The sequence below is a fragment of the Stegastes partitus genome, unplaced genomic scaffold, assembly GCF_000690725.1.
Source record: "Stegastes partitus isolate 25-593 unplaced genomic scaffold, Stegastes_partitus-1.0.2 Scaffold81, whole genome shotgun sequence".
Taxonomy (NCBI): Eukaryota; Metazoa; Chordata; class Actinopteri; family Pomacentridae; genus Stegastes; species Stegastes partitus.
The window spans coordinates 212,252-226,194 of record NW_007577812.1 but is presented as its reverse complement, the minus strand read 5'-3'; the positions used below and the strand labels follow the sequence as shown (position 1 = coordinate 226,194).

At 40.2% G+C, this 13,943-nt stretch overlaps 3 protein-coding genes across 4 annotated transcripts; 2 read left to right on the top strand and 1 right to left on the bottom strand.

Moving 5' to 3' along the window:
• The first annotated feature begins 39 nt into the window (after positions 1-39).
• On the top strand, positions 40-3,323 carry lrrc61 (leucine rich repeat containing 61). Its single transcript, XM_008276801.1, has 9 exons — positions 40-256; positions 1,272-1,367; positions 1,447-1,593; positions 1,671-1,731; positions 1,860-1,945; positions 2,030-2,095; positions 2,182-2,250; positions 2,409-2,534; positions 2,654-3,323. The coding sequence occupies exons 1-9, from the start codon at positions 229-231 to the stop codon at positions 2,758-2,760; spliced, it is 786 nt and encodes a 261-aa protein (XP_008275023.1). The 5' UTR covers positions 40-228; the 3' UTR covers positions 2,761-3,323.
• A 1,325-nt stretch (positions 3,324-4,648) lies between these two features.
• On the top strand, positions 4,649-9,568 carry idh3a (isocitrate dehydrogenase (NAD(+)) 3 catalytic subunit alpha). Of its 2 annotated transcripts, XM_008276796.1 has the most exons (12): positions 4,667-4,727; positions 5,081-5,146; positions 5,885-5,947; positions 6,099-6,182; positions 6,406-6,520; positions 6,831-7,018; positions 7,224-7,357; positions 7,459-7,561; positions 7,691-7,755; positions 8,098-8,182; positions 8,354-8,506; positions 8,592-9,568. In XM_008276796.1, the coding sequence occupies exons 1-12, from the start codon at positions 4,701-4,703 to the stop codon at positions 8,673-8,675; spliced, it is 1,167 nt and encodes a 388-aa protein (XP_008275018.1). In that variant the 5' UTR covers positions 4,667-4,700; the 3' UTR covers positions 8,676-9,568. The 2 variants fall into 2 exon arrangements, with proteins under 2 accessions (XP_008275019.1, XP_008275018.1); XM_008276797.1 differs by lacking the exon at positions 5,081-5,146 and having other exon boundaries at positions 4,649-4,727.
• On the bottom strand, positions 8,794-13,570 carry acsbg1 (acyl-CoA synthetase bubblegum family member 1). Its single transcript, XM_008276798.1, has 13 exons — positions 13,525-13,570; positions 13,097-13,365; positions 12,917-13,005; positions 12,658-12,778; positions 12,477-12,557; positions 12,117-12,266; positions 11,837-12,013; positions 11,315-11,484; positions 10,943-11,194; positions 10,613-10,830; positions 10,264-10,403; positions 9,849-10,095; positions 8,794-9,688 (listed from the first exon to the last, which is right to left on the bottom strand). Exons 1-13 carry the CDS (start codon positions 13,565-13,567, stop codon positions 9,612-9,614), a joined length of 2,034 nt encoding a protein of 677 aa, XP_008275020.1. The 5' UTR covers positions 13,568-13,570; the 3' UTR covers positions 8,794-9,611.
• Between the last annotated feature and the right edge of the window lie 373 nt (positions 13,571-13,943).

The following is a 13,943-nucleotide window of genomic DNA, read 5'->3' as shown; positions in this document are numbered from 1 at the left end:
CCTCCCCTCCGTGCGGATCCGGTGCTGGACTGCGGAGGCTCGAGGTCCGTCTCTCCCACCTGCCTGCTGCTATTACGGCGCAGCAGTACAGTAATCGTGTCCTGACGGCACCTCAGGACAGATGACAATTTCACACTCCCCAAAACTAACCACTGCCTTGCCTTTCCACCTCGCTGGTTGAAGCTGTCGTTGCGTTTGGTCGCTTTCCGAGCAGCAAAGTTGCCCAGGATGGACTCGAAGCGAGAGAAAGATCAAGGTAAGTTGTGATGGATAGCTTGTTGCTACGGCGCTATGCTAGCCGCTAGCGGCTAATGCTTGCTAGCTTCAGCTAAGATGTGGCTATAAAACCTAGTGTTTGTTACAAAACATTTTTTGCGTGTGTCATCACAGGGAAGAAGAAGAAGAAAAAAAAGAGGAGGGGGGGCACATTTACCATTTCATGAAACAACACACCCACTTTCATCCGGCTGAATCATCCTCATGAATCCACGCAGCCGCCGTCATACTAACGACGCTCAAAGCTAACACAGGAGCAGCTACTAACATGAGCTAACAACATTAAACGCTACCGTTGGCAGACCGTGGAGCGAAACTAATCATCGCCTTTATTTCTGCAGGTGACTAATGCGAGATATTCGTCTGTAGCTCCTACATATCCCTCCCACTGCCCCCTTTCATCTGTATTTACTTGTTTCATACACCTTGTCTGCCAGCCCTCAATTAGTTCACATACAAAGTGAACTAAATAAACCATGTGTTGGTGTGAATCTGAAAATGTCACAGGATGAAATGGGTTAGAAAAAGAAGCAGACATCATTATCTCTGGTTAGTCTGATTTTTCTCTCAGCCATCCCCCTTTTTTTCATTTGAAAAGGCTTTCATGTCTAATACTGACACTGCCTGAGGAAATTCAACCAAATATAACTCCCTCAGTTGTTATTTATTCACGCAACAATGCAGAGAAGAGCACATCTGCCAGTCTGTGACCCTTTCCTCCGGAGCTGGCAGAAGGGAAAAAAATATGTGTGTGTGCTGCCAGATATGAAATTCAGAGACTGCATGAATTGGTGTCTCATGTTCAGAGATGATTGCAGGGGTTATTTATTTGCTTATTCCACTGTAAACTGAACAGACACAGCGCTTCCAGCATTTTTTTTTTCCTTTTTGCAGCGCTGACTCACAAATACAGACTGTAATTGTACTGCGTGTATAAGAATAGAAAAGTGAGTATGCCTTGTTAAGCTGCAGTCTTGTCACCCTGACTCTCTCAGATGCAGACTGCGAGAAGATCACCGCCGTGCTGCTCAAGTCTCGTACAGGAGAGTTCGATCTGGAGTCGATACTGTTTCTCAAATTGAGAGGTCTCGGTAAGATGAAATGGATGCATTCGTATTTATTTCTGCAAAATTCTATTGTGGTTTTTTAATGTTGTATCCTGTCTTATAGGTATACATGATCTTGGATGCATCGGGGAGTGTATAAATCTGGAGAGACTGGACCTGTCTGGAAATAACATCTCAAATTTAGCTCCTCTGGCATCCCTTCGGCTTCTCTCTGTACTCAATTTGTCTGCCAACAGGATCTCCAATTTGGGTAAGATTTCAGGAGCAAAACATGTCAAGTTAATGTGTGTTATAAATAGATTTAAAATCTTCTTCTTCTATTTCCAGATCCCCTGCGCAGCTGTGACGCTTTACAGAACTTGAACGTAGCTGGTAATGTTATATCCAGGTACGGCTACAGAGTGATCTAAAGGAATATGTCACCAATTACTACGTTAAAACAGTGAAGTATAGCATTGAATAATTAGTGATGAGTAATTCTATCTTTAAGAGCGCGTCTGTTTTGTTTTGCATCAGCACTGAGAACCTACACTGCCTTGTTCCTTTGAGAAAGCTTGAAAGTATACGTCTTAAGGACAACACGTATAATTACACTAATCCAGGTAATTTTTAGCGGCTTCATTTGAAAACATTTAAGTGCACGAAAATCTTGATTAGTGAACTAACAATGACGTTCTGTCCGTCAGTGTGCAGGAACGTGTCGTATAGAACCGTAGTTCTTGAGATGTTCCCCAACATCAAAGTGCTGGATGGTAAGATTTCCTTTTGGCTGTATTAAATGTGCCCCAAGATTTGGACATCTTTACTTAATTATTTCCTTAATCTGTTTAAATTGTAGGTGAAAGAGTTGTTGGACGCGGGAGTGACTTGTACCAGTTATGCAAAGACATTGATGACACCATCAAAGGTATATTTTTTTAACGAGTAAACTAATTATCACACTCCATTCATTCATCTTACACAGCTACGTTGGATAAATACTGCACAGCTATGTTTGCTTAAAGTTGTTTCATTTGACTAAAATGTTTTTATCTGCTTGTTTTTTTTTTCTCTATGAATGGTTAGCTGGTCTATACAAGAACGGACAGCTTATTGAACATCCCGATTGCAAGCCATGGGTGGAAGATACCTACTGGGAGATAAAGAGATCAAACAATGCCATTGTTGAAGAAGCTTACAAACAATTTAATGGTAAGAGGTTCTCTGCAGAGCTGCATTTTTTTAGGAAAAGTGCTGCATATCACCTAAGCAAGTGTCAACTGTGCGGAGGTATTCTTTGTAATCCTTGTCTTGCATTTGTCTTTATCCAGATGTTCTTCATGAATGCAGACTCCTCAACAACAGAGCCACTCATGTAATTTCACAAACTGAAAGATCCATGAGCCTGAAGAAGCAGCCAAAGCAGTTTGCCATTTAAATTGGGCTATTTTTGGACACGTTTCGTGTGCAATATTTAGCAACTTTTTGTTGTTGTGCGATATACCATGACTAATGTACTGTAGGTTTTTCAAATTACCACACTATATCCAAATGCTTGATAATTATCATTGCCGGGAACACATGCTCTGTGTTGCAGTGTGTAGCATTTGTTCAAGTTGTACGCATCCTATGCATTGGACGAAACATGTACGTGGTTTGAAAACCTTTACCCATACTGACATCCCTCAGTTTGGCTCAAAGATGTCTTTACTTGCACAGTGTGCATTTTGTACCATGTTGTAGCCTGCTTTTATGCTGGAAGCTATGCTGCTTATGAATTTCTATAGGTTTTCGTAATTAAAAGCTTTTTTCCATTTTGCATTGCTGGATAATTTGGGGAGTTAATGTGTCCCATGCTGTATGCTTTCCTCGTAAGTTGAATTTTTTGCAAAAAAAACCAATGTGATTGAATGATTGTTGCAGCCGTTTCTACTTGTTTTATACCATAAACTTTACTATGTGTACAGCGGACCTGTGGAAAATACAACGCTTTCAAAGGTGTCAAGGTGTACTGGTTTGTTGATTTATATTCATATTTACTTATACAGCAGAATCTGGGGCAACTTATGCATAACATACTATGAAGTGTTTGTACATGCAGAGCCAAAGATCATGTATTATTCAGGTGTTGTGTGGAAAAAACTGAGCAATCTGTAGAAATCCCTCATGATGAAATTAGTGGAGTCTCAGAAACAGTCCACTGGTGCCTCCTGCTGGTGGAATTGTTTCTTTGAATCTGCTTTATCTTCGAATATGTGCAGAAATATCCAGGCCATACACACTTAAGATCAGGGATTTTTCTTTTTTTTTTGTTATTGTTTTATTTAATTATGTTTGCAGGGACAGCACTCGATTAAAAATAATCGCACCGGATTTAGCTAGCAGCTAATTTATATCTGTTGTCCATGGGCAGGTAGATGGAAGAACAACCACAGAATAACAAGTACACTGCACAAAACAATATAATACATGAAAGTCCGTCTTTGTGAGATAATAAATGGAAGAAGTAAATACAGAAAATAAAAGGCAGTCATTGGTAGGGACATTTTGGGTCTGACTTCAGCCAAAAGCTTGAGGCTAGTGTGAAACACTGCACATCTTCCTGAATCTCTTGATATATTTCTGGGGATAGAATTCCATTTCCCCACAGCTTTAACTAAGAAAGCAGATTGACCAAAAGCTGTCCTTCTGAAATGTAGTACCCAGTAACCTCTAGTGGATGCTGTAGTCCTGCACTGCTTCTGCCTGGACAGGCCAGGCATCTTCTAAAAGGAAGGGATAAGAAATTATGAATAGCTTTAACCATCAGACATGCATCAGAGTAAAATAGATTTTTTTTTTATTATTATTGTTGCTGTCTATTTTAGCATAGTGCAGTGATGATGATCTCTTTTTTTCTTTTAATCAAATACTTACACAGACTTGAGTGTAGTCACACCTGCCTGTGACCAAGCTGTAATCCATGTTAGCCCATTTATAATAATATATAGATGTTATTTTGTATGAAAAGCTTGATTTCAATTTTTTTCCTAGTGTTGCTACTGTAGAGTAAAAAGTAAAGTTTTTTTTAAACCCAGTGTCTCTTCTTCCTGAGGATATCTACAGTAAGAGCAAAACAGTCATGACTTTAATGTTGCAAATAGTTTTAAAATGAACACTACAAGCTAAAAATAAATAAATAAATAGGCAGATTTAGAAGTTGCTACTACAAACAAATGGAAATTCGCACTAACAATAACGTTATCGACTGTAAAAGTATTAAATCAGAGTTTATTTTGAAGAACAAAGCGTACCGGACAGACATCCGGTGCGTACTGTCGTTAGCTTGACAAGTGCTGCTGTTGCTACTGCTTCTGCATCGACCTTGGCTAGCTCAGGATGGCAGGAAAAGCGTGGAGGTCAGCGGTATGTACTGGAAAAAGCATGCAAACCTTTCATAAGTGTTGCAAAAAATGCATTATATTTTGTTTAAATGTATCAGCTAACGTTAGCATCCTTTATTGTCGTTCACAAAATCAAAGACTACCGGCGTACCGGAGACAGAACCCACACTGCTAACTGCTTAGCCTAGCTAGCACTTCCTGCTTGTAGTTACTATAGCAACCGGACTCTTGACTGTTGATTAGCTAGCTAGTGAGCTAACTGGATGTTTATCTTATGTTATTATGCATTGTAGTGAGAGTTTGTATAGCTGACTGCTCAAGCTGATCACGTTCTGTTAAAACTACGTTGTGGAAACAAATGTCTATCGTCTACAGATTCTTAATCTGCTAAGAAAGTTGGGTTTATCGATCAATGGCAAGGATAAAATCAAACCACAGGAAGTAAGTTGAGCATACGTAACTATTAAAAATGCTAACTGTCCTTGCTGCGTTAGAAAAAAAAGAGCTAGCTAGCAGTCTCCCTCAGTAGTAATGTTTTCAAATCTGGGATGGGCATTTTGGTTTGCAATGTTTTCCAAGGCAGAACGCCATTGCTGTCGCACTTACGCAATTTCTGCTATTTGACCGAGCTAAGACAACTCATGGTGACACACTGGCTTCAAAACTAAACTTGCCTCTCCTTTCCTGTTGGTCATCTACTTTGCAACATCGGCTTGCTTCCTCTGCCCTTGTCCTTGTCTTAGGCCCTTCTGAGGGAGGGTATGGGCCCTTAACCCACACCCATACACACTGTGTTTTACTGAACTGCTCATAGTCATTCATACTAAACAAGGCTGGAAATTGCCACACTAACATGCTGTTTATGAAGGACTGGCAGTTCCTTCATAAACAGTCTATCTATCTATTTATCATGCTCTTTCAAGGATTTGGCATAGCAGTACAATTACATGCATTTTTGATCAAAAAGAACACATTATATAACAGCTATTTCCATCAAGCATGCTGTACATGACTGCATAATTCTTCTTGGGTCATTCTGCTCTTAATATCTTTACTATTGCAGTAAACTATGTTCAGTTCATTCCTCTAAATATCTCTATTTTAATGCTTTTCCTCATTGTCAGACATATCCAACAAAAGGGTGATTTATTGTGTGTTTTGGCCCTTTTCGCCTGACAGGTGTCGAGGGTTGTCGGCGCGTTTAGGAATGAGACTCCACAATCCAGGGCTTTCACTCGGGGGGTGTGTATCTTTCCCGCTAAAGCTCCAGTGATTATTTTCTTGCAAGACTTTTTGCAGTACCTTTGGTGCTTGTAATAAATTTAGACTATCTCATAAGTGTGTAATTTTTCCTACGTCCTTAAATATTGTGTGTCTTTGTTCTGCCTCACAGATGCAAACCGTTACTTTAATCCCTGGTGATGGAATTGGCCCAGAGATCTCCGCTGCTGTCATGAAGATTTTTGAAGCAGCTAAAGTTAGTACAGGAGGAGCAAAAATAAAGAAATAAAACATCTGTTCACTAAACCAGCAGTATTGTTTTTCAGGGTGCAATAGAGAACAGTGTACTAATATGACTTCAGCACTGATGTTTGATACAAAATGCACCAATAAAAAAGACAACAGAAATGTAGAATTAGTTATATATATATATATTTGAATGTAGTTTAAACTGTGTTGTGTATATGCTTTTGATCTAGGCACCTATTCAGTGGGAGGAAAGAAATGTTACAGCCATTAAAGGACCTGGTGGCAAATGGATGATTCCTCCAGATGCCAAAGAATCAATGGACAAGAACAAAATTGGCCTGAAAGGTAACCTTCTAAATATATTCTTACATTTGTTAAAATAAAAATGGCATGGTTGTTACAGCAAGCTATTCCAGATGATAAGAAGGATGATTTGCATATTCTTCCTGGGGAATAAGAACTAATCTTTCTATATATAGCTTTACCCTCATTTATACCCACAGCAAAGGCTAATGAATTAAGGTGAAGATATGTGACTAAACCTTTGGAATGAGCTTTTGTAAAAAGAGCAGTACATAACTGTATTAGACCTTGTTTCTTCTAAAGAGTGTTTTCTTTTTGTGCTCATAATTTTTAATTGCTTAATAATTTACAGGTCCTTTGAAGACACCAATCGCTGCTGGCCATCCCTCCATGAACCTGCTGCTGAGGAAAACCTTTGACCTCTATGCTAATGTGCGCCCCTGTGTGTCGATTGAGGGCTACAAAACCCCCTACACTGATGTGAACCTGGTGACCATCAGGGAAAACACCGAGGGAGAATACAGCGGGATTGAACATGTGGTAAGACCCTTTAACAATGCTTGTCTAGATGTTTCAGTTTATTATTTTCTTTTTACGAAAGCACTGATTTTTTTTTTTGTTTTTCTATTTGATTCATTTATTTTTGCTTCCCCTGCACAGACACTGCTCGGTGTTTAAGAACAGAGCTTTTCTTTTAAAGCATTCAAATACTAACCACATTCACAATGTGTGCTTCTCATTTCAGATTGTTGACGGAGTCGTGCAGAGCATTAAGCTGATCACTGAACAAGCCAGCCAGCGCATTGCAGAATATGCTTTTGAATATGCAAGAAATAATCAGAGGGCCAGTGTTACCGCTGTTCATAAAGCGAATATCATGTAAGTTGTATTGAGTAGTAATTGCTTTAACTGATTGGTCATTTTAAAGCTATTTGCTGAAATTAAATGATTTTCCACTGTTGACATTTTTTTTTCGATAGGCGCATGTCAGATGGACTTTTCCTGCGGAAGTGCAGAGAGGCTGCGGAGAAGCACAGAGATGTGAAATTCACTGAGATGTACCTGGATACTGTGTGCCTTAATGTACGTTCCAACAGCTTTTGTTATAAATTAATTTAATGTGAATGCATGTTTTTGATAGATAAGAAATTATGTTTTTTGGCACGCTTGACATTCCTAATTAATAGGGGCATTGTTTTGACACTCTTACAGATGGTGCAGGATCCCACACAGTTTGATGTACTGGTGATGCCAAACTTGTATGGAGACATCTTGAGGTACGTGAACATCACTGGTGAACCGCTTATGGTATCATATTAATTAGATAGATGATGAAATCTACATTGTTTGTCAGTGAGAGTACATGTAGATATGTGTTAGAACCAAGAGAGCAGTGTGGACTGATGAGTCGTAAGAGAATTTTAGGGTTGTCTGAACTTTAATAATTTAACATCAATCAAATAATCCGCATCTAAAACGTTAAAAAAACAGCGAAGATGTGATTGCAGATTAGTTGGTGATGATGCATATTAACAAATTTGTTTGCCAGTGTGTATAATAACTAATCAGCAAGACCATGTAAATAGCGTAAATGTAACTTGATGTGTTTACTATTGCAGTGATCTTTGCGCTGGATTAATCGGAGGTCTTGGAGTGACTCCTAGTGGAAACATTGGTGCTAATGGTGTGGCCATATTTGAGTCGGTATGTCGATATTTGTCTCATTCGTCAGACTCTTTTATATTTTTTTGAGGTACTCACATGATCAAAACAAAATACAATTGCGGTGTGGAATGAGTTGGTGTGTGGCGTACTTTTAGGAAATGTGATATTTATAGAGCATGATGATGTGCTGTGATTAATTCCTCCTGTCAGGTTCATGGAACTGCCCCAGATATAGCAGGAAAGGACATGGCCAACCCCACTGCCTTGCTGCTCAGTGCGGTCATGATGCTGCGGCACATGGGCCTGCATGGCCATGCCAAGAAGATCGAAGCTGCCTGCTTTGACACAATCCGAGACGAAAAGGTAATTTGCTTTACATGAGATTCCGCTTCGGATGTATAGATATTCCTTAATCTGATTTATAATGCTTGTGTTATCCACTTTCAAGGTTCGAACAAAAGACCTGGGCGGAAACTCAAAGTGCTCAGAGTTCACAGATGCAATATGTCAAAGAGTGCGGGACATGGACTAGTAGAAAGGCGCTAGTGAGGCCAGGAGTTACTTGGTAGGATTTGAATTACTTAACTTCATCATGTCTTATTGTATCAGCACATTTTACCAAAATATGTATTTAAAAGAAAAGAAAAGACTCAGGAGATCCTGAATGTTTTATTTTTCTCTTTGCACACTCCAAAGCACTGTCTTAAAACATTTGATCAACAGTTTGTGTATATGTGATATGTGATGGTACTGAAATGTTTAACCTGTAGTGAATATTGTCTATTTATTGAGTGACTGTGACCTTTAATGTGTTTGATAGTTATTTTGAAACTGAATTCCTACGATCACTTGAGAAACAATCATTCATCAGCAAGCTAAACTCTTCAGTCACGTGCTTCATACTTATGTGGTTACAAAGGATGAATTCAAACATAATCAAGCTTCTGTAACACATAACTTGCAGACATTTTGCACTTCTTTTCATTACAAGCTGTTTTTTCTTTCTGCAACATCATGAATGTATAAAGTAAACTGGATAATACAATGACTTCAGAAATGACAGACTTTTTATTCAGTGTTATGCAAATGACTCTTGTGGGTGTAATAGGATCTCTGAGCAGCTATGATTGAATACTGGTAAAAGTTACATCCATGATTTCATGAGTTTTTATCCAAAGTGATAAAAAGAACACAAACTGAATACTGAAATATCTGCACAAAATGTCAGATACTTTCCTTTCATGCATGATTTTTAAAGAAGTAAATGTGAAGTGTTTGCGAGAGACAAATATGAATTGGAGACACATGTTTCAGTTAGAAAAAGATGCATTAAAATTGTGCGACTTTCTAAAATGTCTAGGATAATAATTGTAATTATTCACTATTTAAAATATCATTAAATAAAAATATTATTAAAAAGTAAAATAAGTGTGGTTCCGCTGTTATTTTTGCATTCTTGAACGTGACACTAGTCCTGATAAAGGCTCTCGATGACTTTGTGGTACATCTCTGAGACGACAGGGCGACGGAGCTTCATTGTGGGACCTGGAGCGAGAAAACCGAACAGAATAATATGAGAGGTCACTGCAGTGTCACCTAATACAAAAAGCATCTGTTTATAATATAATATTGTTTTAAACACTGTTAATATTATGACAAAGTGTTCTGCTTAGCATTCAGCTGATTGATGTTCTGCTAAACTTACCGAGCTCTCCTCCGGAAACCGAGAAGTCCTTCCCCACAATAGTCCACTTTTGTATGCGTTGCGCATTAGAGGTGGCTGCAGAGTTGACTCTGTCGATTCCCTCTTGGATTGCCTGATGCACTTCTTTGTCTCTTCCTTCAGTTACGTCAGAGACTTTGGTTGCTTGGCTGCCAACCTGTTTGCAAAATTCCACAGCCTCTATGCTCAGCTCCTCTGTTGGCTCCATGCTTTCTGTATCAACACAGCACTGAAACAAAGAGTTAAATCGCTTAATGTTTTCATCTACTTTATGCTTCCAGGCTTGTTACAAGAAGAAAATCAGAGAGTTATTTGAACTTTATGTGAAAAGACTGTGCGCCTCCATTTCATATGCACATCCTGCTGCTATGAACATGAAATATTAATGGCAGTTTACCTTCAGGGTTAAAAGCATGGACAAGAACTTCCTCTTGTCTCCGATCAGCATGGCATTGCTGATGATAGGTAGTTCCTTCTTCACCGCTTCCTCTATGGGAACAGGAGGAACGTTCTCCCCTCCAGCTGTGATGATCAACTCTAAATGGAAAGAGTGGGCAGCCTGACATTTCAGCTTTTTATGGCTCATTTAAAAAACAAAGAATAATAATAAGGAGAATAAAGGAGACATATCTTGTGTCCAGAACAACATGCACTCAAGTGTGTGAATGCACTGTTACAGATCGTGAGCTGGTGACCTAACATTTGTAATTTTCTCACAATAGCCCTCCTTGCTTAGATAACGGTACCTTTTATCCTTCCTGTGATGTACAAGAAACCCTCTTCATCAATCTTCCCCAAGTCTCCAGAATGCAGCCATCCATCCTCATCCAGCGCTTCTCTTGTTTTGTCTTCCATGTTGAGGAAACCCATGAAAATGTTGCGTCCCCAAAAGCAAATTTCCCCCGTCCCCTCGGAGTCCACATTGGCCATTTTATACCGACAGCCAGGCACCACCTTACCGCAGCTACATGTCAGGGAAAAGAATTTGTCCTCTTGTTTGATATTCAGACGATTCATATTGAAAACATAAGAACCGCAAACATTATGTACAAGTTTTACGATTTGTGAATTTTTACCTTGGTAGTTTGTAAGCTTTAGGCCCTGACATGAAGTGAGGTCCTGTGCTCTCGCTCATGCCGTAGGCCTCATACAAGCGGATGTTGAGGCCCAGGAAAAACTGCACTGTTTCACTACCGATGGGCGCTGCTCCAGAGAAGAACTTCTGACAGCAAGACAGGCCCAGCTCAGCCCGAAGCCTGTGCAGCACCAGGCTGTCAGCCAGGGAGAACAGGAACGGTCTCTCGTCATCCCTAAACATAGATAAACATCTATTGATGAAATCTTTCCAGCACCTTGACTGTATGCTGTGTGTTTGGCAAGATAACCCCAAATGAGCATCCTTAAACTCTGGAGTGTGCATTGTGTCTTGTACTTACTTTAGCACACACTTCTGATTGGCTTCCAGGCTGACTGACATGGCCCATGTCACCAGTTTCTTTTTCACGTATCCACACTGACTGATTTCTTGTTTTATCTTCTCCATCATTTTCTCCCACACCCGTGGGACACCCATGTGGGAAGTAGGACAGACCTCCCGCAGTGTCGTTACCAGACTTCCCTGTAGTGAGAAAAGCAAGACACTTCTTTTAAAAAATATCTTAAAAAATCATCAGTGGAGACGTTAACGTGTGGAGAATCAGACTGCTCAAATCTGAATTTTAACTGAGTGCATTACAGTATTCAGTTTGTTCCAACCAATATTTCTGCTTCTATGTGAATACATTTCTATTAGACACACTTGTAAAACAAACACACAAAAAAGCTTGCAGTAATTAAACTGATTTTGTCAATGGTCTTATTCGTACACAATGCATCTCAACCTCAGGCCTGTTCCTGGACATTCAACATACCCTACATTGTGTACGTACTAGAACCAACATCCATGTGACTAAAGCATTTTTACTATTTACCTTCAAGGCGTCAGGTTGTGCAAAGTACACCAGCTCCCCCCACATGATGCCTGTCCAGAGATCATAGAGCTGGGCGGCGATGTGGCTGAGAGGCAGGTAGCTCACTAGTGACTCCTGCTTGGTGTCGGCTGGCTGCATGTCTCCGGCCCTGCTGGCGTGACTGGCGGTCCATGTGATCTGTATATCCACAGACCGTGACAGAATGTTGTTCGGTTATTACCTCTGTGCTTTGTTTTTTTTTTTGGTAGTACACATTCACAATAATCTCATGAAATCTTACATTGTCATGACTGAGCATGACTCCTTTCGGCTTGCCTGTGGTGCCAGACGTGTAGATCAGGACGCAGCATTGGTTTGCTCGCTGGCTGCTGATGATGTCGTCCAGTTGTGTCTCAGGAACATCCAGACCCAGATCCATGAACTCCTCCCACTACGAAAAAATACAGCAATAGACTGCTTGGAACAAACACTCAGCAGTCACTTTGGTCTGGATTATTTTAGTGTGAATGAAGGACGACCTGTCCAGGGTGTTCCCTGCCTTCACCCTAAGTCAGCTGGGATAGGCTCCAGCCCCCCCGCGACCCTAGTGAGGATTAAGCGGTGTATAGATAATGGATGGATGGATGTCTGAAGGACTCACAGAGTAGAGATGTGAGATCTTCTGCTGGAGCTGTCCGCTGTACTGCACGATGGCCTTCAAATGGGGCAGTTTGTCACGAATCTATGATAACAATAGAGAAACCTTTACGCATTGCATCACATTTAAAACAAAGACGTGCATATTTTGAACATAAATTTACATACAGTATATCTAGCAGTACCTGCAATATCTTATCCAACTGCTTTTGGTTTTCTACCACGATAATGTTGGCTTTGGAGTCACTAGCCACATACTGGCAAGCTTCTGGTGAGTTTGTGGCATAAATTCCCGTCATTATTCCTCTGGAAGAAACAATACAGGTTGTTATGAGCATGGGGGAGAGAAAACATGTATGGAATTGAATAATAAAGGGCACATTAACAGCTGTACAGTATATTACGTGCAGATTAAATCTTAATGCGGATCTGTTTGTTTCTCACCCGGCCATGACGGCACCGACTGCAGAGAAGAACCATTCAGCTGAGTTGAATCCTAGTATTGCCACTCCATGGAATCGCTCTAAACCCAGCTACACACAACAAGAAAACGCTGGTCTTTTCCTTTTTTTAAAATCTGACCATTTGTAGTGTCATTTTTACGTTTATTTTTGAATGATATACCTTGATAAAGCTGCGGGCTGCTGTCCGGCAGAATTGATAATACTCTAAAAAAGTGATCTTTTCCCACTTGTTGTTCTTCTTGCTGGCGAGGGCATGCATGTTTCCGTATTTTTCAACTGAGGCTTTGAACATTTGGTGAACTGTGATGGGTTCGTCTGGACATCCTTCTTCTATCCTCAGCCTGACTGAGCTTGTAGCATCACTGGTCCAATGGGAATGAGCTGGAGCAAGAGATGAGCTGGCAAACTCCTCTTCTATGTTTTTGTTTCCTGCGGTGAGAAAAAAAAAAAATCAAATCTAAATAAAAACAAATGCAGTCCTTTCACAGAGGTAGACAATCTAGTTCTGCTCATGTACATGTTCCACCATGATCTCAGCCTCACAGTAGAGGTCCTCTCATTCAGCAGAGCCATGTGCTCATAACTCACCTACAGAGACGAGTTCTTCGCTGTCCGTCTGCACGTGTGCCATGGACTCCTGAGCTCCCGCACTGACACACACAAACACAGAGGAAACATGGACTGCAAACAGCTCATATACACTCCAGCTCAGATTCTGGCAGCGGTTTATGTTGCCGTTTTCATTTCATCACATGGGTCTAATTTTTCAGCGGCATTGTTTAGCCAACACAATGTGAGGCTTGTGGCACAGCTAAAGCCCCCTTGCTTTGTCCGACAGAGTTTATTCAATGAAAGCAAAAAGACTGTTCACTCCAACTCATTAACAATACTGTTTTCATTGACATTACTTGCGTTACAAAACAGAGTGAACTGTTAAATTAGATTACATTGAATTTGAGATTTATGTTTATAAAGAGGTGGCAAAGGGCGATTTCATATTATAATAG

What these genes read in the sequence shown, in the direction of transcription:
- lrrc61 (XM_008276801.1), top strand. Translation starts at nt 229, where the DNA reads ATGGACTCGAAGCGAGAGAAAGATCAAG. An exon ending in GTATAATTACACTAATCCAG is followed by an intron (nt 1,946 to 2,029) that starts GTAATTTTTAGC and finishes TCTGTCCGTCAG; the next exon opens with TGTGCAGGAACGTGTCGTAT. An exon ending in AGCTTACAAACAATTTAATG is followed by an intron (nt 2,535 to 2,653) that starts GTAAGAGGTTCT and finishes GTCTTTATCCAG; the next exon opens with ATGTTCTTCATGAATGCAGA.
- idh3a (XM_008276796.1), top strand. Translation starts at nt 4,701, where the DNA reads ATGGCAGGAAAAGCGTGGAGGTCAGCG. An exon ending in AGATTTTTGAAGCAGCTAAA is followed by an intron (nt 6,183 to 6,405) that starts GTTAGTACAGGA and finishes CTTTTGATCTAG; the next exon opens with GCACCTATTCAGTGGGAGGA. An exon ending in TTGTATGGAGACATCTTGAG is followed by an intron (nt 7,756 to 8,097) that starts GTACGTGAACAT and finishes TTACTATTGCAG; the next exon opens with TGATCTTTGCGCTGGATTAA.
- acsbg1 (XM_008276798.1), bottom strand. Translation starts at nt 13,567, where the DNA reads ATGGCACACGTGCAGACGGACAGCGAAGAACTCGTCTCTGTAG. An exon ending in CAGCCCGCAGCTTTATCAAG is followed by an intron (nt 13,006 to 13,096) that starts GTATATCATTCA and finishes TGTTGTGTGTAG; the next exon opens with CTGGGTTTAGAGCGATTCCA. An exon ending in CACAACCTGACGCCTTGAAG is followed by an intron (nt 11,485 to 11,836) that starts GTAAATAGTAAA and finishes TTCTCACTACAG; the next exon opens with GGAAGTCTGGTAACGACACT.